The sequence below is a fragment of the Mandrillus leucophaeus genome, unplaced genomic scaffold (genome assembly GCF_000951045.1).
Source record: "Mandrillus leucophaeus isolate KB7577 unplaced genomic scaffold, Mleu.le_1.0 Scaffold207, whole genome shotgun sequence".
Taxonomy (NCBI): Eukaryota; Metazoa; Chordata; class Mammalia; order Primates; family Cercopithecidae; genus Mandrillus; species Mandrillus leucophaeus.
In genome coordinates this window covers 2,069,996-2,093,076 of record NW_012102110.1, presented here as the reverse complement: position 1 = coordinate 2,093,076, position 23,081 = coordinate 2,069,996, and the positions used below count along the sequence as shown (strand labels likewise).

The 23,081-nt window shown below is 41.7% G+C and overlaps 1 protein-coding gene across 4 annotated transcripts in view; it reads left to right on the top strand.

The window, feature by feature from the left end:
- The window catches only part of ADCY10 (adenylate cyclase 10 (soluble)), a 98,152-nt gene that overhangs the window by 39,573 nt on the left and 35,498 nt on the right, over positions 1-23,081 (top strand). For all 4 annotated transcript variants that reach the window (XM_011979918.1, XM_011979917.1, XM_011979916.1 and 1 more), the window contains 7 exons: positions 2,065-2,120; positions 6,838-6,991; positions 9,337-9,529; positions 10,511-10,597; positions 13,955-14,229; positions 15,902-16,038; positions 21,840-21,965. In XM_011979918.1, coding sequence (XP_011835308.1) covers positions 2,065-2,120; positions 6,838-6,991; positions 9,337-9,529; positions 10,511-10,597; positions 13,955-14,229; positions 15,902-16,038; positions 21,840-21,965 — 1,028 coding nt within the window. The remainder of the gene's footprint in view (positions 1-2,064; positions 2,121-6,837; positions 6,992-9,336; positions 9,530-10,510; positions 10,598-13,954; positions 14,230-15,901; positions 16,039-21,839; positions 21,966-23,081) is intronic.

Here is a 23,081-nt window from a genome sequence, read left to right as displayed (position 1 = left end):
ACTATTATAATTTCCATTTTATAAATTCAAAAACTGAGGCTCAGAGATGTTAAATGACTTGTCTATGGCTATATCTATAGTGTGCAATGGAGTCAAGATTCAGTCACAATAATGTGACCTTACGGGCAATCACAAAACCTCAGTGGTGTGCAAAAATAAACATTTGTTTTTCTCACAAATGTGGGATTCAGTTGATCTTGGCTGGATTTGGTTGATCTTGTCTTGGCTTATTCACATGCCTGGGGTTCAACAGGCTGTCGGCCAAGTTAGAGGCCTCAGTTGGGGTAATTAGGGCAATTAGGTTCTATGTGTCTCATCTTCCATCCAGTATGTTTGTCCTGGCAATATTGGAGGAGCAAGAGAGCAGGCCCAATGCAAAAGCATTTTTCAAGCCTATTCTTGTGTTATGTTTGCAGACAGTCCATTGACGAAAGCATTCACAAGGCTGAGTCCAGAATGAGAGGACTCTGCCAAGTTACACGGCAAAGGGCATAGATACAGGTACTGGGGCCATTAATGCAGTCAGTTTACTATGCAAACCCAGGACTATCTGATCCCAAAGCCTGCACTCTTCATGATTTTTCTGTACCATCTCTGTAGATAAAAGAGTGTAGAAATACACATACACATATGAACAGGACCCAGTTCCTGCCTAGAAAATTCACAATAAAGTGAGGAAGACCAACATACACAAACTTAGCTGTACGTTACATGGGAACCTTTGATATATGCTATAAGAGAGGCATAACAAAGTAGTGTTGTAGTTCAGAGAAGGGCATAATCCATTTTGAGTAAAAGGCTTCTTCAAGAGATACTGTTACGGAGTGAGGAAACATATGCACCCTGGCCTATGCTGGGACACTGTCAGTATCCTGTGTTACTACCTGCTGTGGGGTCTTGGGCAATTAAACTCTTTGTGCCTGAATTTCCTCACTGGCGAAATGAATGTAATAGTCATACTACTTTTTTTTTCTTTCTTTTTTTTTTTTTTGAGATGGAACTTTGCTCTTGTTGACCAGGATGGAATGCAATGGCATGATCTTGGCTCACTACAACCTCCGTCTCCTGGATTCAAGCGATTCTCCTGCCTCAGCCTCCAGAGTAGCTGGAATGACAGGCGCATGCCATTACGTCCAGCTAATTTTTGTATTTTTAGTAGAGACAGAGTTTCACCATGTTGGTCAGGCTGGTCTTAAACTCCTGACGTCAGATGATTCAGCTGTTTCAGCCTCCCAAAGTGCTGGGATTACAAGTGTGAGCCACTGCGTCTGGCCAGTAGTGCTTTTTTCTTTGGAGTCTCGCTCGGTCGCCCAGGCTGGAGTGCAGTGGCGCGATCTCGGCTCACTGCAAGCTCCGCCTCCCAGGTTCACGCCGTTCTCCTGCCTCAGCCTCCCCGAGGAGCTGGGACTACAGGCGCCTGCCACCATGCCCGGTTAATTTCACTTTGTATTTTTGGCAGAGACAGGGTTTCACCGTGTTAGCCAGGATGATCTCGATCTCCTGACCTCGTGATCTGCCCGCGTTGGCCTCCCAAAGTGCTGGGATTACAGGCGTGAGCCACTGCTCCCAGCCAAGTATAGTACTTCTGAACGGTGTTTTTGTCAGAATTAAAGAAAATGATGCATGTAAAGCACTTGGAACTGCACCAGACACATAGCATGTGCTTAAAAAAAGGTGCGCTATTATTGTTTAAGCAATTGGTGGAATTTTTGCAGAATGTGTGACTCTGCACCACATTGAAGTCTATTGGGCCATATATCAGGTGTCTGATCTCCTTAGAAAGGGGTTTCCTCTACCAGTGCAGACTCAACAAGCATTTATTGAACAATGTGCCAGGTACTATGGAAACAGATGCTTCCTGAGTTCTTTGGATTCTCCACTATCAAGTAAGACCTTCTCCTTTCTCCTTCTCTTGGCATTTGCAACCCTTGAGTCATGGGATAGACTCACGTTAGCAATTGAGAAGGAAACTTTCTGGGGACTAAGAACTAGTCACTCTTGCTCTCAATATTTCCCTGGTTTGAATCTAACATCTGGTTTTTTTCTTTTTTTCCTTCTCTTCAGCATGTTTGGTATGGCGTGCCTCATCTGCAACAGAAAGGAGGATTACCCTTTGCTGGGTAGGTAGTAGGCCTTGATTTTAAACTTCTTTATTGAACTATAACAAAACATGCAGGAAAATACATCAATGATAAGTGTGCAACTTAATGAATTATCACAATGTGAAAATATAATCATCGTCCAAGTTAAGAAATAGAAAAATAGGCCGGGCGCGGTGGCTCAAGCCTGTAATCCCAGTACTTTGGGAGGCCGAGACGGGCGGATCACGAGGTCAGGAGATCGAGACCATCCTGGGTAACACGGTGAAACCCCGTCTCTACTAAAAAAAATACAAAAAACTAGCCGGGCGAGGTGGCGGGGTCCTGTAGTCCCAGCTACTCGGGAGGCTGAGGCAGGAGAATGGCGTAAACCCCGGAGGCGGAGCTTGCAGTGAGCTGAGATCCGGCCACTACACTCCAGCCTGGGCGACAGAGCGAGACTCTGTCTCAAAAAAAAAAAAGAAAGAAAGAAAGAAATAGAAAAATAGCAATACACCAGGATTGCTCTTTCCTACTTCCTTTCCCCTGCTTAAAAAATTGATACAGATGGAATCATACATTGCATAATTATATATGCCTTATATATACTTTCTCTTACTCAATGGTGTGTTGTATAATTCATCCACATTGTTGGGTGTAGCTGTAATTCATTCTCTGTCATTACTATGTAGTATTCCATTTTTATACATATAGAACAATTTACCCATTCTGTTACTGTACAACATTTGGGTTATTTCCAGTTTTTGGTTCTTATGAATAATATTGCTACAAACATTCTTACACAGTCTTTTGGTGAACGCATGTATGCATTTCTGTTGAGTACAATGTAAAATGTAGGACTGAAATTGTTGGGACAAAGGGTGCAATTTTGGTAGATGATGCCAAGTAGTTTTCCAAAATGGTTGTATTTCTTTCTATTCTGATCGAGTATGTTAAGAGAGTTCCAGTTGTTCTTCATCTTTGGCAATAACTTAGTTTAATTAATCTTTATCCTTTCAATAATTCTGTTGGGTATATAGTGGTATCTTGTTATGGTTTCCATTTGTATTTCCCTGATGTGGTTGAGCTCCTTTTTCATAAGTTTTTTGACCATTTGGACTGATTTATTTATTTATTTTGAGACAGAATCTCACTCTGTTGCCCAGGCTGGAGTACAGTGGAGCAATCTTGGCTTACTACAACCTCTACCTCCTGGGTTCAAGTGATTCTCATGTCTCAGCCTCCTGAGTAGCTGGGATTACAGGTGCCTGCTACCATGCCCAGTTAATTTTTGTATTTTAGTGGAGATAGGGTTTCACCATATTGGCCAGACTGGTCTTGAACTCCTAGCTTCAAGTGATCCGCCCACCCCAGCCTCCCAAAGTGCTGGGATTACAGGCGTGAGCCACTGTGCCCAGCCCAGACATTTTTTTAAAGTACTTGTACAATTTTTCACCTACTTTTCAACTGGGTTGTATTTTGATTATCTTTTGGAATTATTTACACATTCCAAAATGTGTCATTTGTTTGTACTGTATATCACTTTTCCCACTCTATACTTGCCTTTTTACTCTCAGTTATGCATTTAATATGCAGAATTCTTAATTTTAATGTAATCAAATTTACTTGTCTTTTATAGTTAGTGCTTCTGTATACTATATGAGATACCTTTCATTACCCAAAAATCACGGAGATATTTTTCTAGCATTTTTTCCAGAAATTTTGTTTTTACCTTTTATATTTAAGTCTACAACCCATTTGGAAGTGATATTTTTGTGATTCCTGGTGATAGGGCCCTTATTGTACAAAAGATAATTCGAGATTAGACTGGAGTAGACCTAAAATGAGGCAGGGATATACCTATGAGAGAAGAGACCCAACGAAGATTGGCCTGTGGACTCTGAAGGCAGCCACTTCGAGTAGCACTTGCAATTTCCTTCTGTCAGACACAAACATCCCCGAAAGTCTTATCATAAGTTAAATCTTGGTCTTAACTGTGTTAAGGCAATTAAGAGGAGGCTCTGTCTCACACTTTGGAGAAATATCAGGCCACAGTCTTGGTGTCAGAAGAGCCTGAAGGAGGGCAACAGTTCCAGAACTGCAAAAAACACTTGGGCCAGGAGAAATGCCTCACTTTCACTGCTTTCAGGTAGTTTTCAGGGTCTTCAAGCCAATCACTTCATTTAAGTCCAGATTCCAAAACTCCGGAAGCTAGAGAGAAGGAATACCCACTCTCGCCCTCCTCTGAGGCCTTGCTTGTCATCCTAGGATATACTTATTTTAATAACCGACAGCAACAGAATCCTAACCTTCTTTCTATAAGACTGCAGACCCAACATGACAGTCACATTAGAACACATTATGTGTATATTTCTTTTTTTGTTTTTTTGAGACAGAGTCTCACTCTCTTGCCCAGGTTGGAGGCAGTGGTGTGATCTCAGCTCACTGCAACCTCTGCCTCCTGAGTTCAAGCGATTCTTCTGCCTCAGCCTCCCAAGTAGCTGGGATTACAGGTGCGCACCACCGCACCCAGCTACTTTTTCTATTTTTAGTAGAGACGGGGTTTCACCATATTGGCCAGGCTGGTCTTGAACTGATCTCGTGATCTGCCCGCCTTGGCCTCCCAAAGTGCTGGGATTACAGGCGTGAGCCACTGTGTGCAGCCTATGTGTATATTTCTCAGTCTGATTTAGTTGCCTTTTTGCCCTGATTCCACCAGTATGACAGAAAGATCAGGCCCACATACCTTTCCTTCAAGCTCTAACTAAACACAGATTGTCAGAGGCTAGCAGCATGGGAAATGCCCTTCTTTTACAAGAGCTGCTATAAATGCAATTGCAACAACATGGTTGACAACAAAACTATAATAAATAAATAGTGGCTTTTTAGGGTAAAAACTGCAGACAACAGTCCCCGATATTGAGGCTTTGCTTAGACAGAAACAAGGTGCAGGCATTTCAAGTTAAGGAGACCACCTCATTTGAGAATCCAGCTAAAGATAACCCATAAGGTTCTACCTGTAGGCGTTCTGTATGAATAGAACACAGGGAGCTGGAAGAGTCAGCTAGGCAGCCTTTTTTTTTTTTTTTTTAAGCTTCCTTAGGAAACTTTATTTTTTTATTTTTATTTATTTTTATTATTATACTTTAAGTTCTAGGGTACATGTGCACAACGTGCAGGTTTGTTACTTATGTATACATGTGTATATATGTGTGTGCAGCTATGCAGACTTTTAAGCCTCATCTTCTGAGTTCCTATGTGAGCTTCATTCAGGCCAAAGAAAAACACAAAACATCTCACAAAATTGAGGTTCAAATGCATTTTCGGAAAGGGAATATTTCACCCAAAAGAAGCAATACGGTCTGCTGAGTAGTTCTCACTAAGCCATACTCAGAAATTTATATTACCAAGCAAAGCACTTAGCTTCCTTTTATTAAATATCTACACTTGGATTAATGGTCCTTCAACAAAGACATTAGATAATACCTGGATATTTATTTGTTCTATCAATGAGTAACAAAATGGGCCTCCACATTCATCTGCCCAGCAAAGAAGGAATAGTTGGTTCTCACTGAGTCTCCACCTTTTTTGACAGAAATTGTTCACTGCTTAGAAATTACAATTCTTCCAACTCCTTCCTGTACACCCAGATTTCAAAGACTGTGAGCAGAGTTTCAGATTTCAGCCAGGGTTGTTACAGTATTTAAAAACACACAAGAAAAATAAGGGTTGTAACCCAAGGTGATTTTTATTTTTTTCTTTCCCTTTTCCAAGTTTTCCATATTTTCTACAGTAAGCATATGTTAGTTTTATAATCAGAAAAAACCTACAATTTATTTTCACTAAGAATTTAAGTTGCTCTTATGATAGAAATAATCTGTACATGATTTCTGAAGGCAAATTGAATTTTATTCCTGGTAATGCTTTTTGTAGCCCTGAATTAAGTATAATTTTCATTTACAGAGGGCAAGTTTCCTTTATCACAGAATCAGAAATAAAAATATTTTATCCATAATTGTTTAATGTAGGAAACCTAACTTTGATAAATTTATTTCCTAATGCAATAGTCTACAAATTACTTCTAGTGTGTTGAAAACAAACAAACAACAACAACAACAACAACAACAAACAAGCTTTAGGGTTAGACAGCCTTGGCTTAATTCCTGGTTGTGTAATCTAAGCAAATCTCAGTTTTCTACACTATAATTAAACATTATAATAAGCGTTATAAGAATACTTTCCTTCACGGCTTCTAATCAAATAAAACTGCAAAACTACATGGTTAGCTTAAAAAGTGCATAAGGCTTGAAGAAAGTCTGTGAACAATGCCATGGAGAAATTCCAAGTTGTTTTTTTTTGTTTTTTTTTTTTTGAGATCGAGTTTTGCTTGTCGCCCAGACTGGAATGCAATGGCGCCATCCCAGCTCACTGCAACCTCCGCCTCCTGGGTTCAAGCGATTCTCCTGCCTCAGTCTCCTGAGTAGCTGGGACTACAGGCACCTGCCACCATGTCTGGCTAATTTTTTTTTTTTTTTTTAAAGTAGAGACAGGGTTTCATAATGTTGGCCAGGCTGGTCACGAACTCCTCACCTCAGATGATCCGCCCGCCTCGGCCTCCCAAAGTGCTGGGATTACAGGAGTGAGCCACCGCGCCTGGCCCAAGGATATTTTTAGAAGGAATGTTTCTATGTGCCTTTTTATATCTCTAGACTATTTTATGCTGATTGAGTTTGCTCTCTTTTAAAACTAAAAATAACAGGACGTAATAAAGAGATCAACTACTTCATGTGTATTATGAAGAAATTTTTGATGTCTAACAGCAGCCAGGTCTTAATGTATGAGGGATTACCGGGATATGGAAAAAGCCAGATACTTACGAAAATTGAGTACCTGGCCCAAGGTGAGAACCACAGGTGAGTGTCTTGGAATGATTGTTCTGTGTGAACCCATAGAATCCTGATTTATTTTGATGCTCCTCTCCTTCCTATAACTTGCCTTATGTAAATTATCCATAACCTACAATGATTGGATGCCATGACACTCGTGCTAAATAAATAACTAACAATAAACATACAGAGCTAAGAAAAAGAGAAACTGGGCTGACCCATGGATATCCTGATTTAATGCCAGGTAGGGCTTGGTTATTTAAAGTTTCCTAAGTAATCCCAATATTCAGACAATTGGCCTATATGTTGAGATCAAGGCTAGATTTGGTCTGCAGAACAAACACGTAAGTTTTCCCAGCTAGCTGACAGGGAATCACTAGTTCAGACCGTTTAGTCCTGAGACTGGGGATAGAGAATGAGAGGTCTTTGGATTTTTCCCTGGAAGACAGATCTAATATACTTACGTTGTTTATTTATTTTCATATAAGGAATATCATGAGGGCTATCTCTGGGACAATCCATTCTACTTCCTCATGGAAGTAGATAGTATGGTATTCAACAACAGTAGCAATGACCAGGACAATAATTACGGTGTCTCATATCCTTTCCCCAGCTAACCTAAACAGTATGAGGGGAAAATGCTTGTTAATCTTATAATATTCTTAACTATATCTCTATCCCACATTAAAGTTAGGCCTGAGAAAGGCCAGTTTTAAAATATCTTTACCATTGCTGAAGGGATAATTCACAACAGTCAGAAGACATTTGTTTATTCATGTATTCAATCATTTATTGAATTCCTACTATGTTCAGGAACTACTGAGTGCTGTATTCATTAGCCAGGGCCTCTGTAAAAAAAGTGCTACAAATGGGTGGCTTACAACAGAAATTAGTCTCATAGTTCTCAGGAGTAGGAGTTTGAGATCAAGGCATCTTTTCTTCTCTGGACCATGAGGAAGAATCTGTTTCATGCCCACCTGCTAGCTTCTGATGGTTGCTGGCAATCTTTGGTGTTTCAAAGATGGCTTGTAGAAGCATCACCCTAATCTCTGCCTTCATTTCACATGGCATTCTCCCCGTGTGTTGTTTGTGTCCAAATTTCACCTTTTTATAAGGGCATCAGTCATACTGGATTAGAGGCCCACCCTACTCCAGGATGGTCTCATCTTAACTAACTGTATCTGCAACGACTCTCTTTTCAAATAAGGTCACACTTTGAGGTCCTAGAGGCTAAGAATTTAACATACGAATTTTGTGGGGACATGTGTCAACAAATGCCAAAGCCCTGAATATCAATAAAGTCTGCTCTCTGCCCTCAAGGAGCTCTCACAGAAGAGGAGGAGAGAGATAATGTGTTAGTCCGTTTTCACGCTGCTATAAAGAACTACCTGAGACTGGGCAATTTATAAAGAAAAGAGGTTTAATTGACTCACAGTTCCACATGGCTGGGGAGGCCTCAGGAAAATTAGAATCATGACAGAAGGCAAAGGGGAAGCAAAGCGTGTCTTACATGGCAGCAGGAGAGAGCGAGCAAAGGAGGAAGTGCCAAACTTTTAAACCATCAAATCTCATGAGAACTCCCTCACTATCATGAGAACAGCATGGGGGAAACCACCCTCATGATCCAATCCCTTCCCAACAGGTCTGTCTCCTGACACTCGGGGATTACAATTCGGGATGAGATTTGGGTGAGGACACAGAGCCAAACCATATTAGATAACATTAAAAGTTGAATGTAGTGAGGGCAATGATAGAGACATGCAATAGAGAATTGTGGAAGTTCAGAGAAGAAAGGATATGTAGCCAACCTTGGGACACTGATGACAGTTTCCAGGAGACTACACCTGAGCTGAGACTTAAGATGAACATCAAATGAGGGGCAATGAGAAGTGATAGCACTCTGGGCTGAGGAGACAGCATAAGCAAAAGCATGGAGAGGAGAAACAGCTCTGGGTGTGCAGGGAACTCTCACCTGTTTGCTGTTGTGAAGGGTAGATTGCTCGGCAGAGAGTGGCAAGAAAGGATAGAATGAGGCTCTGGAAAGTCTTGTGTGTCACATAAAGGAGGCCTCCGTTCATGCTGTTAGGCAATGGAAGCTCCCAGTCAGAGTGGCTTGCTATTGTGGTAGTATAGGGTGGCAGTAGGACTAGAAAGGAAAGAATTAGCCAGGTTAAATTAATCAGGGCTTAGGAACAGGAGAATGAGGGAGTATATATATCAGAAGCAGCAATAAAGAACAATTGCCAGATAGGTTGGAAAATCTCCATCATTATAGCTGAATATGAGAAGACAGAACTTTCCTTTAACCTTTATTATTTTCAAAAATATATATTTAAAAACTCTCTTCTGATTCTTGATTTTCTCACAAACAGGGTCATTGCCATTTCATTAACTAAGATCAGCTTCCATCAAACTTTCTATACCATCCAGATGCTCATGGTCCATGTCCTAGGCCTGGACACTTGTAAACATTATAAAGAACGACAGACCAACCTTCAAAATAAAGTCATGACACTGTTGGATGAAAAGTTCTACTGTCTTCTTAATGACATTTTCCACGTTCAGGTAACTAGCTAGTATTATACTTCCGCACGAATAACCATGGGCAGGCACAGCAACTCCTCTCTGGTGCATTGTGACTCAGCATCTCTTTGGTCTGTATTTCTGGAGTATCCAGATGCTGAGTAAATGGCTCCCAATCCTCTTTGGATGTGCATCCACATTCTTCACATATTAGAGGTATATTGAAATACCATACTCAAAAAAATCCAAACGACCACCTGCTGACTCATTTTTTCTTACCTTTCTATCATAGCTATGCTAGCTACTCTGGGACACAAAGTCTCTCTGTTCCTACAAGTGATGCCAGTGCAGAGACTGTGCCCTGTCTTTTCCTGAATTATCTAACACAGGGGTCCCCAACCCCTGGTACTAGTCCATGGCCTGTTAGAAACCAGACCACACAGCAGGAGGTAACCAGTGGGTGAGCAAGTGAAGCTTCATCTCTATTTATAGCCACTCCCCGTTGCTCACATTATCACCTAAGCTCCTCCTCTTGTCAGATCAGCAGCAGCATTAGATTCCCATAGGAGCATGAACCCTATTGTGAACTGTGCATGCAAGCGATCTAGGCTGCATGCTCCTTATGAGAATCTAATGCCTGATGATCTGTCACTGTCTCCCATCACCCCCATATGGGACCATCGAGTTGCAAGGAAACAAGCTCAGGGCTCCCACTGCTTCTATCTATATTATAGTAAGTTGTATAATTATTTCATCATATATTACAGTGTAATAATAATAGAAGTAAAGTGCACAATAAATGTAATGCACCTGAATCATCTCAAAATCATCCCCCCTGCCCCAGTTCATGGAAAAACTGTTTTCCACAAAACTGGTCCCTGGGGCCAAAAAGGTTGACACCACTTATCTAACACATGAGGATTTTAAGACACAGAATAGTTGAGTATTTTGCCCAAAGTTGCACAGCCAGTAGTTCCCTTTGCTATTTTCCCATGCTTCATATTCTCATAATTCTTTGTACAGTTTCCTATTTCTCGGGAGATTTCCAGGATGAGCACCTTGAAAAAGCAAAACCAATTGGAAGTATTGTTTATGAAGATCTTGGAGCAGGTAAGAGCATCTGTGGGTCAAGAAGTTGGGGGAAGAAAACTGGGCAAATCACCACGAAGCCAGGTGGTTTGACTGCATTGGCAAGAGGCTTTTGCAGTATATGAAGGCTTTATCCTAAAGTACTTCATTCTCCTCCATCCTTCCAAACCTCAAGCTAAAGGTCTGCTTAGAATTTAGATGCCTTGAAAAGAGTCCCTTAACATCACTTCTAGGAGTCTGGCCTCTCTCAGCCCTCCTTTTTTCATGCTTTGTTGAGATATAATGTACCAAAGTGGTTACATATGCAGACCCTGTAGTCAGACCACTGAGATTTGAACCCCCAGGCCTATCACTTGCTACCTGAGCAACCTCAAGCAGTGACTTACCCTCTCTACGTTTCTGCTTTATCATCTATCAAATGGAGGAAAATAATAGTACCTAGCTCACTGAGATGTAAGTTTAAATGACTAGATTATATGTAGAAACCCTTAGAACAGTGCCTCTTTCATAAGAAACACTCAACAGGAGTTAGCTCTCTCTCTCCCAGTAATATCATGACTGTCTGCTATATATTGATCACCAAATTTATATTTCAGTCCCCACCTCTCTTATAAACACTAAAACCATATTCCTAAGAACCTTCTAGATATTCCACTTGGATGTAGTGATTCACGCTGAGTTGAGTGTCTAATGCCAAATTCATTTTTTTACTATAGTGCCCTTTCTTCCTCATCCTGACCCTGATCCTTGATTTCATTAGTAGCAAATTATGCCATTCTGTATCATTTAAAGTTATCCTTACCTTCTTTGTCACCCACATTCCCACATTTACTCACGGCCAAGTCCTACTATTTTTACCTTAGAGAGTCTCTGGAATCTCCTTGTCCTCCCTTCCTATTGCCATAGTTCCAGGTTCTTATCATCTTTTCCTGGACTATTTCCATAGATTTCCAAAAAACTCTGTGCTTCACACCTCTCTGCTTCAATTCATCCTTCATATAATTCTCAGAGTATATGCAAATCACACCAACTCATACTTTATACCCTCGAAATAAGTCCCAGTGGTAACAAGATAAAAGCCAAAAGATTTCTTTTTAACCTAGAGAAATGGTGCTCATCTTTCAATGTCACCTCTTTGGTGAGAACTTCCCCAGATCACTAGACATGACTAACTCTTCTTCCACCAGGCTTCTGTAAGGCTTTGAACACATTTCTAGTTATACTATACACTCTATACTATTACGGTATATTGCCATTCATTGCTTATATATCTGTTTCTCTCTCCCTCAGGAGATCGTGAGCCTCTTTTTTTTTTTTTTTTTTTGTGACATAGTCTTGCTCTGTCACCCAGGCTGGAGTGCAATGGTGTGGTCTCAGCTCACTGCAGCCTCCGCCTCTGAGGTTCAAGCGATTCTCCTGCCTCAGCCTCCCGACTAGCTGGGACTACAGGCACACACCACCACACCCAGCTAATTTTTGTATTTTTAGTAGAAATGGGGTTTCAGTATGTTGGCCAGGCTGTTCTCAAACTCCTGACCTCGTGATCCCCACCTCAGCCTCCCAAAGTGCTGGGATTCCATGCGTAAGCCACCACACCCAGCCTGTGAGCTTCTTAAGAACAGAGAGTCTCTTAACATTTCTGTATCACTATTGATGAGCAATGTGCCTCATAATTGTACATAATAGATGATCGATATAAGTTTATGGCATTATATCATATTTATAATACAGCTTTCTTCTTCTCCACTTCAGGTCATAGGCAAGACAATATCAGTAGTTTCTAAATATCAGGCTTTAGACTGTTTGCATCACAAGTATTTACAAGAAGCTCCTTTAAATATATGGATTTGTGAGTTCTAACTCTAAAGATTAAAAAACTAGGATGTGGATTGGGCCTCGGAATCTATTTAGTTGTTTACTTTTGTTGTGAAACTTTTCAGTTGGTACTGAAGCAGAATCTTGTTTGGAAACTGCTACCAAAGCTGTGCTTGATTGTGTACTGACAAGTCTTTGGACCATTAACTATCTGTGTTACCCTGGGCAAGTTACTTAACCTCTCTGTGCCCAAATTTTCTCAGTAAATAGATTCAATAGTACCACTGTATATGGATGTTGTGAGGATTAAATGAGTTAATTATGTAAAGAGTATCCTACAGTACTTGGAACATAGTAAGTACAATGTAAGTGTTGACTTTTTTTCCACATTAGAGAGAACCCAATTCCCATTTTAAATTGGAAGAAACCAGGCCAATGTTTCATTATTGAATTTATGCTTTTTTGTTCCTGCTTTGTTCTCTTCAATTTATGAATAATTCATTACCAAGGCTATCCTAAGGTTAAAACTTACATTTCTATCTCCCCATCTTTTTAAAGATATCAGCCAAAATCAAAACAATGTAGTGCTTACCTCCTCATTAAACTGTTCTCAGGGCTAGGCAAAGGGCTAAGTATTTGGTGACAGAATGGGGCTGTAGGAGTAGACCTATGTATATGTGAACAAGGCAGGTTGTAACACTTTGTAATGACTGTCAAGCACAAAGAGAAAGAATGGGTTAACTCTGTCTCTTCTCAGAGGGAAACAAAAAGCAGCCATTAGCAGTCTGGAGCAGTGAGAATTGGGGAGTGGGTTTTCTCCATTGTGACACCTTACACAGTGGTGGGGCAGAGCCTGTTACATAAGTGGTTGACACTAAAACGTAGGCTCCATATTTTGTTTGAGACTGTATTCCCAGTACCTAGAACAGCACCTGACCCTCATAGACGCACAATAAATGCTTAATGAGTGAATAAATAATTCAGATTACTTAGGGAAGGGTAGTCTATGTGAGAAAAGGGACACATGATCTGTTTTTTAAGTGGAACACATACCACATTTCAAACTAGAATAGCATCAGCTGCCAGCAGGGCGAGGACTAGTTTTGTTTAACACCTAGCCCAGGGGGTGCTCAGTAAGCATGTGCTGAATATACATTGGTTGAATAAATGTCAAGTAGATTTCCCCAGGAGAATTTTATTGTTCAATAGATTAAAATGACTCATATTTAACAAACCAGTTATTTTTATGTAATGGGCACTTCAGGTGGCTTTTGTGGGTACCCCTAAAACTCCATCTATCCTCCAAATTTGCACTATCTTTACACAAAGGTTTGACGAAGAGTCCATTCCAGCCAGCTCTGTCCAAATAGCCACAAATTCTAAGTTAATGGAACAAAAAATAATACAAAGTTACTGGAAAGAAAAACTTGAACTTAGTTCTTTCGCTGCATCATAAGCAAACCCGGAAACTCAATGGATACATATGCATACCCATACGTATGTAAAAAAACCTGACATCCTATAGTGTTTCTCTTTCTCTTTCTCTTTCTGTATCTTTTCCAGACAGTGAAAGAGGAATGGATTATTTTTATCATTCATGAGGCCCAGTTTGTGGATTCGACCTCCTGGAGATTTATGGAGAAGCTTATCCGGACTCTTCCTATCTTCATCATTATGTCCCTGTGTCCCTTCATTGACATTCCCTGTGCAGCTGCCAGTGCCATAATGAAGAACAGGAACACCACCTACATCACCGTTGGTGCAGTACAGCCTAATGACATCACCAACAAGATCTGTCTTGACCTCAACGTGAGCTGCATCCCCAAAGAACTGGACTTGTAAGTAACCTCTTTCTATTCTGAACTCTTGACATCTGCATTCATTCCCTCGGTCCAGACTTCATCAGATTTCTTAGTATGTGTTTTGATGTGCCTATTCCAGTATCTTTCCTGGCCCCACCTTTAAAAAATTTTTTCTTTTCTTTGTTTTGTTTCCTTTTGAGACAGGGTCTTACTCTGTCACCCAGGCTGGAGTGTAGTGGTGCCATCATGGGTCACTGCAGCCTTGACCTCCTGGGCTCAAGCCATCCTCCTGCCTCAGCTTTCTGAGTAGCCAGAACTACAGGTGTGTACCCCTGGTAAATTTTTTATTTCTGTAGAGATGGGGTCTCACAGTGTTGCCCAGGCTGATCTTGAACTCCTGGGCTCAAGCAATCCTCCCATCTCAGCTTCCCAAAATACTGGGATTACAGGCGTGAGCCACTGTGCTTGGTCTGGTCCACCTTTTGAAGGGGCCATTCATGATGCTTGGTAGGATGGATGTTGCTCACCTTTTCCATGTTGTCTCCCTGTTACACCTTCTCCAACTTTGCTTAGTGAAAGGCTCTGTTTCCCTTTCATCATGGGGGCTATGGGTATACTTACATTAACTTGCAGTGAAGAAGAGCATTGTTATGGGCAAGTGACAGGAAAGGCAAACTGGTAAGCGTTAAAGACTATGACCTGCAACTAAGCAAGGTCTTACCTGGCTGGCAATGGTGTGGTCTGGTATTGGTGTTCTCTGTCTATGGCAGATGCGGAAAGCTGACTCACTGGTGAGCGCTCTCTGAGCTTTTCAGTGGTTCCTTTCCTGGGTTTCCTTTGGGTTTTTTTGTTTGTTTGTTTTTTGTTTTTGTTTGTTTTTTAGACCTAGTTTCACTCTTGTTGCCCAGGCTGGAGTGCAATGGCGCAATCTCGGCTCACCGCAACCTCCACCTCCCAAGTTCAAGCAATTCTCCTGCCTCAGCCTCTTGAGTAGCTGGGATTGCAGGCATGCCCCACTACGCCCAGCTAATTTTGTATTTTTAGTAGAGATGAGGTTTATCCACGTTGATCAGGCTGGTCTTGAACTCCCGCCCTCAGGTGATCCGCCCTCCTCGGCCTCCCAAAGTGCTGGGATTACAGGCGTGAGCCACCAAGCCCGGCTCTCCTGGGGTCCTGACAGCAGTCACCTTAACAACATAGAGAATGTTTCTTCTTTAGCTGGCTGTTTACAGCCCATCTTAGTATCTGCAGTGAGGTTGCTGTGCTTCTGAAAGAAAGATGTCTTGAACAAAGGCTAGTTTAAGATCACTCCAGGCACCAATTTGGCCCTCACTCTCTCTGTCTCTCTCTCTCTCTCTCCCCCTTTCCCTCTGTTTAAATTGTATAGAACATGTATATCTTTCCAAAGCCAAAAAGATACATCCTTAGTCTTGCTTCCCTCCCTTATCCTATAGGTAACCATTTTGATTAGTTTTTGGTTTATCCTTCCAATGTCTGTTTTAAAAACTATAAATAAAGCGTGTGCACACTTATTGTATACACACAAAAGTGAAATAAAAAAACAAAGCAATGCCTCAAAATTGAAAACAAACAGACACAAATGAAGAATGACAAGAAATTATTTTCAAGTGATTGAGAAGACTTAAATGTTTTTCCTTCCTAAAAGATGTATCTTCAATGTAAACAGATTGCCTTGTTTTCACTACAGGTACCTGGTGGAGGGAAGCTGTGGGATTCCATTTTACTGTGAAGAATTGCTTAAAAACTTGGAACATCACAAGGTACTCGTTTTCCAACAAACGGAGTCTGAGGAAAAGACAAATAGGACCTGGAATAACCTGTTCAGTAAGTCCTGCAGTGATGGTTCTTTCTTACTCTGTTTTGCCTAACTTAAGTTTTCATTCAGAGAAGGTAGCAAAAATGGGCTATTCCACAGGCTGCTTCCTGTAGAGTCAGAGGGTTCTGGGGAGCCAGGAATTATTGGATCTGATATTCCAGATTGTAAGAGAACTTAACATTGCCTGGGACTCACTGGACTTGGCTAAAGATTGTATAACCATGGCTGGGCGTGGCAGCTCACACCTAAATCTCAGCACTTTCGGAGCCCGAGGCGGGCAGATCACTTGAGGTCAGGAGTTCAAGACCAGCCTGGCCAACATGGTGAAACCCCATCTGTACTAAAAATACAAAAATTAGCCAGGTGTGGTGGTGGGCGCCTGTAATCTCAGCTACTCAGGAGGCTGAGGCAGGAGAATCTCTTGAGCCTGGGAGGTGGAGGTTGCAGTGAGCTGAGATTGCACCACTGCACTCCAGCCTGGGCAACAAGTGAGACTCTGTCCCAAAAAAGAAAAAAAGTAACTATAGTAGAAATGAAAGGACACTGACAAATCTTAAGGCCCAGAACTGAAGGGCCACTTTGATGTTATTTTCAAAAAGCTTTTCCTTTTTTGCCAGAGGTAAAATTTCTAGTATGAAGTGAGTTATCAACAAAGATCCCGTGCTACACAGATATACACAGGGATGAAATGTGAAGTGATGGCATGAAGGAGGCCAGTTGGAATTTTTAGGAAAATAATTTTATTGCAGGGAGAAGGGTGGGGGCCAGAGAATACAAGCTGGAAAGTAGAGAATTAAGGCTAGATAGAACAGGCTTTAAGTGGGACTTTTTTTCTTTGCACTCCCTTGGTGTTTCTGAGTTGCTAGATTCTTCAGCTCTAAGTCTCGGACATGTGAGGCAAAAAGAAAGCCCTGCCATGGGACCCACTGCCACGTTTTTCCTTGGATCCTAAGGTCCCTAGCTGGTCTGACTTCTCTCCACCTTCAGTGTCATCTTCTGTTTGTTTTACACATAATGTCTAGGGGTTTTAATTATATTCAGCAGGAGGAATAGGGAAAAACATACCAACTCTCTCTTCCTGGAATCGGAAGCCTCTTCATTTTTTTGTGACTCAAATTAAGTGATAAGATGATTTAACAGCGATAAGCACAACATGTATTAATATTACTAAACCTAGAGGGTCAAAACTTATTCCTCTGCGACTGAATTTAAAGACAAGAATATAGGTGTGAGATCAGTGTCATGTTGAGGTGAATATGGTGCAATAAAGGACTTATGGTGCTGCTGTCTCTATGTAGCAGGATAGAAAATCACCACCTAAAGGTGACGATGAGGGACATTTCACAAAAAAGACTCCTCTTGCTTCCTAAAAACCCCTGCCTCCTGGGTGAATGAATGATGCTCAGATGTCCCTATCCATGTTTCAGTCTGTGCTGCATCTGTTGCCTCTCACTTCTTGTTCAATAGCATGACTACAGGACCATGTGTCCCCCGAGGGCACATCTGTAGGAGAAATGAGACAGATGGTTGTCTGAGAGAACAGGGCAAAGTTTCAACTTTTTTTTTTTAAGGAGCAAGAAACATAAGCTTGCTTTTTAAGGAAAGATCAATTTTTTTTTTTTCTGGATGATTGTGATGCAAAAATAGAGAAGACTTTCTCTGGCCAAGTTAGTTTTAAAGATGATAATGGATCATTAAATCGATAATGACTGCTATGATCATTATTTTAGACTAAATAATTCCATTATAAGATGCCAATGGATTAAAGGAAAGCGATATGTAAATATAAATACTGCAGAGTAAATATTATTTCTAAATTTTATACATTTGTTTACTTTGTTTATTTGTTCAATAAATGTTTATGTAGTATCTGTTATGAGCTTTTTTTTTTTTAAGATAGAGTCTCACTCTGTTGCCCAGGTTGGAGTGCAGTGGAGCGATCTCAACTCACTGCAGTCTCCGTCTCCTGGGCTCAAGCAATTCTCCTGTCTCAGCTTCCCGAGTAGCTGGGATTACAGGCATGCGCCACGCCACTACTGCCCAGCTAATTTTCATATTTTCAGTAGAGACAGGGTTTTGCCGTGTTGGCCAGGCTGGTCTTGAACTCCTGACCTCAAATGATCCACCTGCCTCGGCCTCCCAAAGTGCTGGGATTACAGGTGTGAGCCACTGTGCCTGGCCCTGTTATGAGCTTTTTAAAACATAATCAGGTGTCTTCTCTATTTAAAACCCTTTAGTGTCTTTTGTGTCTTAATTTTTAAAAATTGAACTTAAGGAGAGATTCTGGTTACACAATATTGTGAATGCACTACAGGCCGCTGAATTGTATACTTTAAAATAATTAATTGCATGTTAGCTGAATTTCACTTCAATTAAAAAAATAAATATGATACATAATCCTGGACTGGATCCTATACTGGAAGAAAAGAGAATGCTAAAGGATATTATTTGGTCAATTCACAAAATTGGGATACGGACAGTAGACTAGAGTATTGTATCAATGTTAAATTTCTTTTTTTTTTTTTTTTTGAGACACTCTGTCGCCCAGACCGGAGTGCAGTGGCACGATCTTGGCTCACTGCAGCCTCCGCCTCCTGGGTTCAAACAATTCTCTGTCTCAGCCTCCCGAGTATCTGGGATTACAGGCAACTGCCACCACACCTGGCTAATTTTTTTTTTTGCATTTTTGGTAGAGACCAGGTTTCACCACCTTGGCCAGGCTGGTCTTGAACTCCTGAACTTGTGATCCACCCGCCTCGGTCTCCCAAAGTGCTGGGATTACAGGCGTGAGCCACTGAGCCCAACCAATGTTAAGTTTCTTGAAGGTGATAACTATACTCTAGTTATATAAGAGAGTGTTGGCCAGGTGCAGTGGCCCACACCTGTAATCCCAGTTCTTTGGGAGTCTGAGGGGACCAGATCGCTTGAGCCCAGGAGTTTGAGACCTTCCTGGACAACATGACAAAACCCCATCTCTACTAAAAATACAAAAATTAGCAGCGTGTGGTGTTGCACGCCTGTAGTCCCAGCTACCTGGGAGGCTGAGGTGGGAGGACTGCTTGAGCCAGGGAGGTTGAGGCTGCAGCAAGCTATGATCACGCCTCTCCACTCTAGTCTGGGCGATCGGAGTGAGACCCTGTCTCAAAAAAACAAAACAAACAAACAAAAGAGTGTCAATATTTTTAGAAAATACAGAGTTTTAAGTATTTGGGAGTATAGGGTGTGATGTGTGTGACTTATATTCAAATGCTTCAGAAAAATATGTACACATAGAAGGAACCTAGGATATAGTAAATGGGGCAAAGGCTGACAACAGGCGAACCTGAGTAAGGAGTACATTCTGTGTATCACCCTTTTATTTATTTCACACAATTGAATTACATTATGAGATTATCCTACTAATGTATTTATCTATTGTTTAATGTTTGTCTCCCATTAGAATGTGAGCTTCATGAGGCAGGGAATCTTGTGCTCTCCTGAATCCCCAATCCTAGGAAAATTCCTAGCACCTAGAGGCAATCAGTTAATACTGGCTGAGTGATGGAAAGAATGGTTGTCTCAGTGCGAGGTCCTGAAAGGGGAAATAAGCATAAAAGAGCAGGGACCACATCATACCCTTGAGCCCCACTCTCCTACTCCCAATACATACACATACCCACACACACACGGCCCCCTTTTTAGTATGCTATCCTTCCTTGGCTTCCCTGACCCCACACTCCTCCTGTTCCCCTCTCTGACTAGTCATCAGATGCTTCTTGGCTCTCTCCCTGGGTCTACTCCTCTTGGGACATTCTTCAAGTTCTATCCTTAACCCTCTCCTTTTGCTAGCTTGCCAGAATTAGAAACAACTCTTTCCCCAGTTGTTTTCATTTACTCATCTATTTCTCAGCCTTCATGTGTGTGTCGAACCCTAACCTCACCCTTAGTTCCACACCCATATTTCCAATTGCTCACTGAACTATTCCACAGATTCCCTTAAACTTAATAAATCTAAAACTTCATGCATTATCCTCCTTCCTCAACCACCCCTCCTTCTGTACTCCATGTCTCTGTCACTTCTATCACTGTCTTGCTTAGGCCCCATTTCCTCCATGTCTTTAGTATTTGCTTTCTCCTTGCTGAACCACTTACCTGGTTCTATCCATCCTCACTTCTTGACATTCCATTATTATAACTCCTTACATAGTCTTCCCTGTCCTGGTCTCGCGCCTTTTCCATATGCTGCTTCCAGTGCTACCTTCCTAAATATGACTGGTTGGATTACTAGTATCTCCTCTTCAGAAATCTGTGATCTTTCCCTCTTGTCTATAAGGTCCAGTCTTCATATTATGGTGTTTAATGCCCTCCATGCTGTGCTCCCAAACTAGCTCTCTGAACACGTCTCCACGTCCCCTACATAGCACTTTAACATACCAGCCCCTGCACTTTAGCCATGCTGGTCCGCTCCATTCCCCTAACTCACTAAGTACTCTGAGGTTCCCGTGCCTTTGCATTGGCCTCTCCTCCACTTTCTGCTTACAATATCTCTTCATCCTTCAAGGATCAATCAAAGTACTTCCTCCTCTATCAAGCCTTTCTGAATCCACCAAGTCTGATTTAATCGTTATTTTCTGTTCCCACAACATGCTACTCTTTGCTCGTTAGCTCTTAAGTCACTCATCCTGGTGTTATAATTGGTTACTTATATATCTGTCTCCATAGATTTCTAAGCCCCTTGAGGGCCGGAAGCATGTGTTATTCACGTTTATAGCCTTCACTGGATATGATGCACAGAAAGTCCTTAATAAATATGTCCTGTATTGATGTGAACTCTGGTGCTTACTGTTTGTGTCCAGTCACACGGCACTCATTTACTGCCTGGCAGTCCAGCTCTTTGCGTACATGACTTAGAGCTCTAGGAAATAAGGAACTCGGTTTTATTCACCTTCCTATTTCCACCTCACCTAGCATAGTCTTGCAGCTATCAAGGACTGCATGAATGGCTCAAGGGACAGAAAAATAATGCATTTTGGAGTACTAGGAAGCCAAATTACTAGGCACATTTAGTATTCAAACTTCACCAATTAAAATATCTCTTTCTGATGTAGCCATGTCCTAATTAGAGTACAGTGCCTCACAGAATGTGTTTGTATCTGAGTGTGGGTATGTGAATGTATACATACAAATACATGTTTCTGTATACTGTAATACATTCTGATAATCTGACTGTGAATCAAATGTTTGTAAAGCCTTATATCCTATGGAAGACATCAATAGTACCAGTTCCTTTGGTTGGGCAGGGTTGACAGAGGGAGACAAAACATTTTTGAGTACATCTAGATTTTCATTAATCAGTTTTACTTAGAACAAGGTTTCCAGCAGCCTCGTGCAGTGTGGCTCATACCTGTAATCCCAGTACTTTGGGAGGCCGAGGCAGGCGGATCACTTGAGGTCAGGAGTTTGAGACCAGCCTGGCCAACATGGTGAAACCCCATGTCTACAAAAATTAGCCAGGCATGGTGGTGGGCGGCTGTAATCCCAGCTACTTGGGAGGCTGAGGCAGGAGAATCTCTTGAACCTAGGAGGCAGGGGTTGCAGTGAGCCAAGATTGCGCCACTGCACTCCAGCCTGGGCGACAGTGAGAGACTCTGTCTCAAAAAAAACAAAAAACAAAACAAAACAAAAAAAAGGTTTCCAGAATATTTGGTGAGCCAATATACATCTCCACACACTCTTCCTCACATGAGATTCATCTCAAAGCTCATTGGAAAATCAGACCTTATAAAACAGACTAATGACTCAACTTTTCTTCCCTTTTATACCCCTGTAGAGTATTTCATTAAGCCAATAGAGAGGTTAAACATGGTTACTCTCCAAAGTGATGAGGAAAGTGAAGTCTGTCACCTCGCAAGTGGTGTCAGACTGAAAAACCTGTCACCTCCAACATCATTAAAAGGTAAGAAAATCTGACCAGGCGCGGTGGCTCACGCCTGTAATCCCAGGACTTTGGGAGGCTGAGGCGGGCAGATCACAAGGTCAGGAGTTCGAGACCAGCCTGGCCAACATGGTGAAACCCCGTCTCTACTAAAAATACAAACAAATTAGCCAGGCACACGCCTATAATCCCAGCTACTTGGGAAGCTGAGGCAGGAGAACTGCTTGACCCCGGGAGGCGGAGGTTGCAGTGAGCCACTGCACTCCAGCCTGGGTGACAGAGTGAGACTCCATCTCAAAAGAAAAAGAAAAGAAAAGTCAGAAAAGAAAATCTGACCTGGTATTTATTTTCTAGTCCCTAAACTTCACTTTGGTTTTCTCTAGGATGTCTGTTTTTAAAACGAAAAAGAAAAACAGCAACACTGGTTGTTTGTGTGTTTGTTCTGTACTGCCTGAAGCAGGGAGAAGGCTCCAGGGTAGGCCTGGCTTTTTTCCTAATTAAGAGCCATCTTTCCACCTGTGTCTATTCTGGAATCTGCATAAAAGAATGAAATATTGTACATTTTCAATTAAACAGAAATCAAATAATGAGGGAGGAAATCTAATACTGAGATACTTCCTGCCATCCACTTTTATGAGAAATAAATGACAAACAAGAGTTTATATGAAAGACATATTATTGGCCAGGTGCGGTGGCTCACTCCTGTAATCCCAGCACTTTGAGAGGCTGAGGCGGGCGGATCACTTGAGGTCGGGAGTTCGAGAGACCAGCCTGACCAACATGGAGAAACCCCGTCTCTACTAAAAATACACAAAAAAATTAGCCTGGCATGGTGGCGCATGCATGTAATCCCAGCTACTTGGGAGGCTGAGGCAGGAGAATTGCTTGAACCAGGGAGGCGGAGGTTGCAGTGAGCCGAGATTGCGCCATTGCACTCCAGCTTGGGCAACAAGAACGAGATGGAAAAAAAAAAAAAAAAAAGACTTGCTTAGTTTCTACTGTGTTTTAAAAGGGCAAGTTGAGAAGTTCTAATTTTGTCCCTAACAGAAGGACATCCTGGTCAAAATGTCCAGAAAGCCACGTGAGCTACGATATTCAAGCTTAGATGAAACATTGGGATAGGAGCTGTGAACTTTC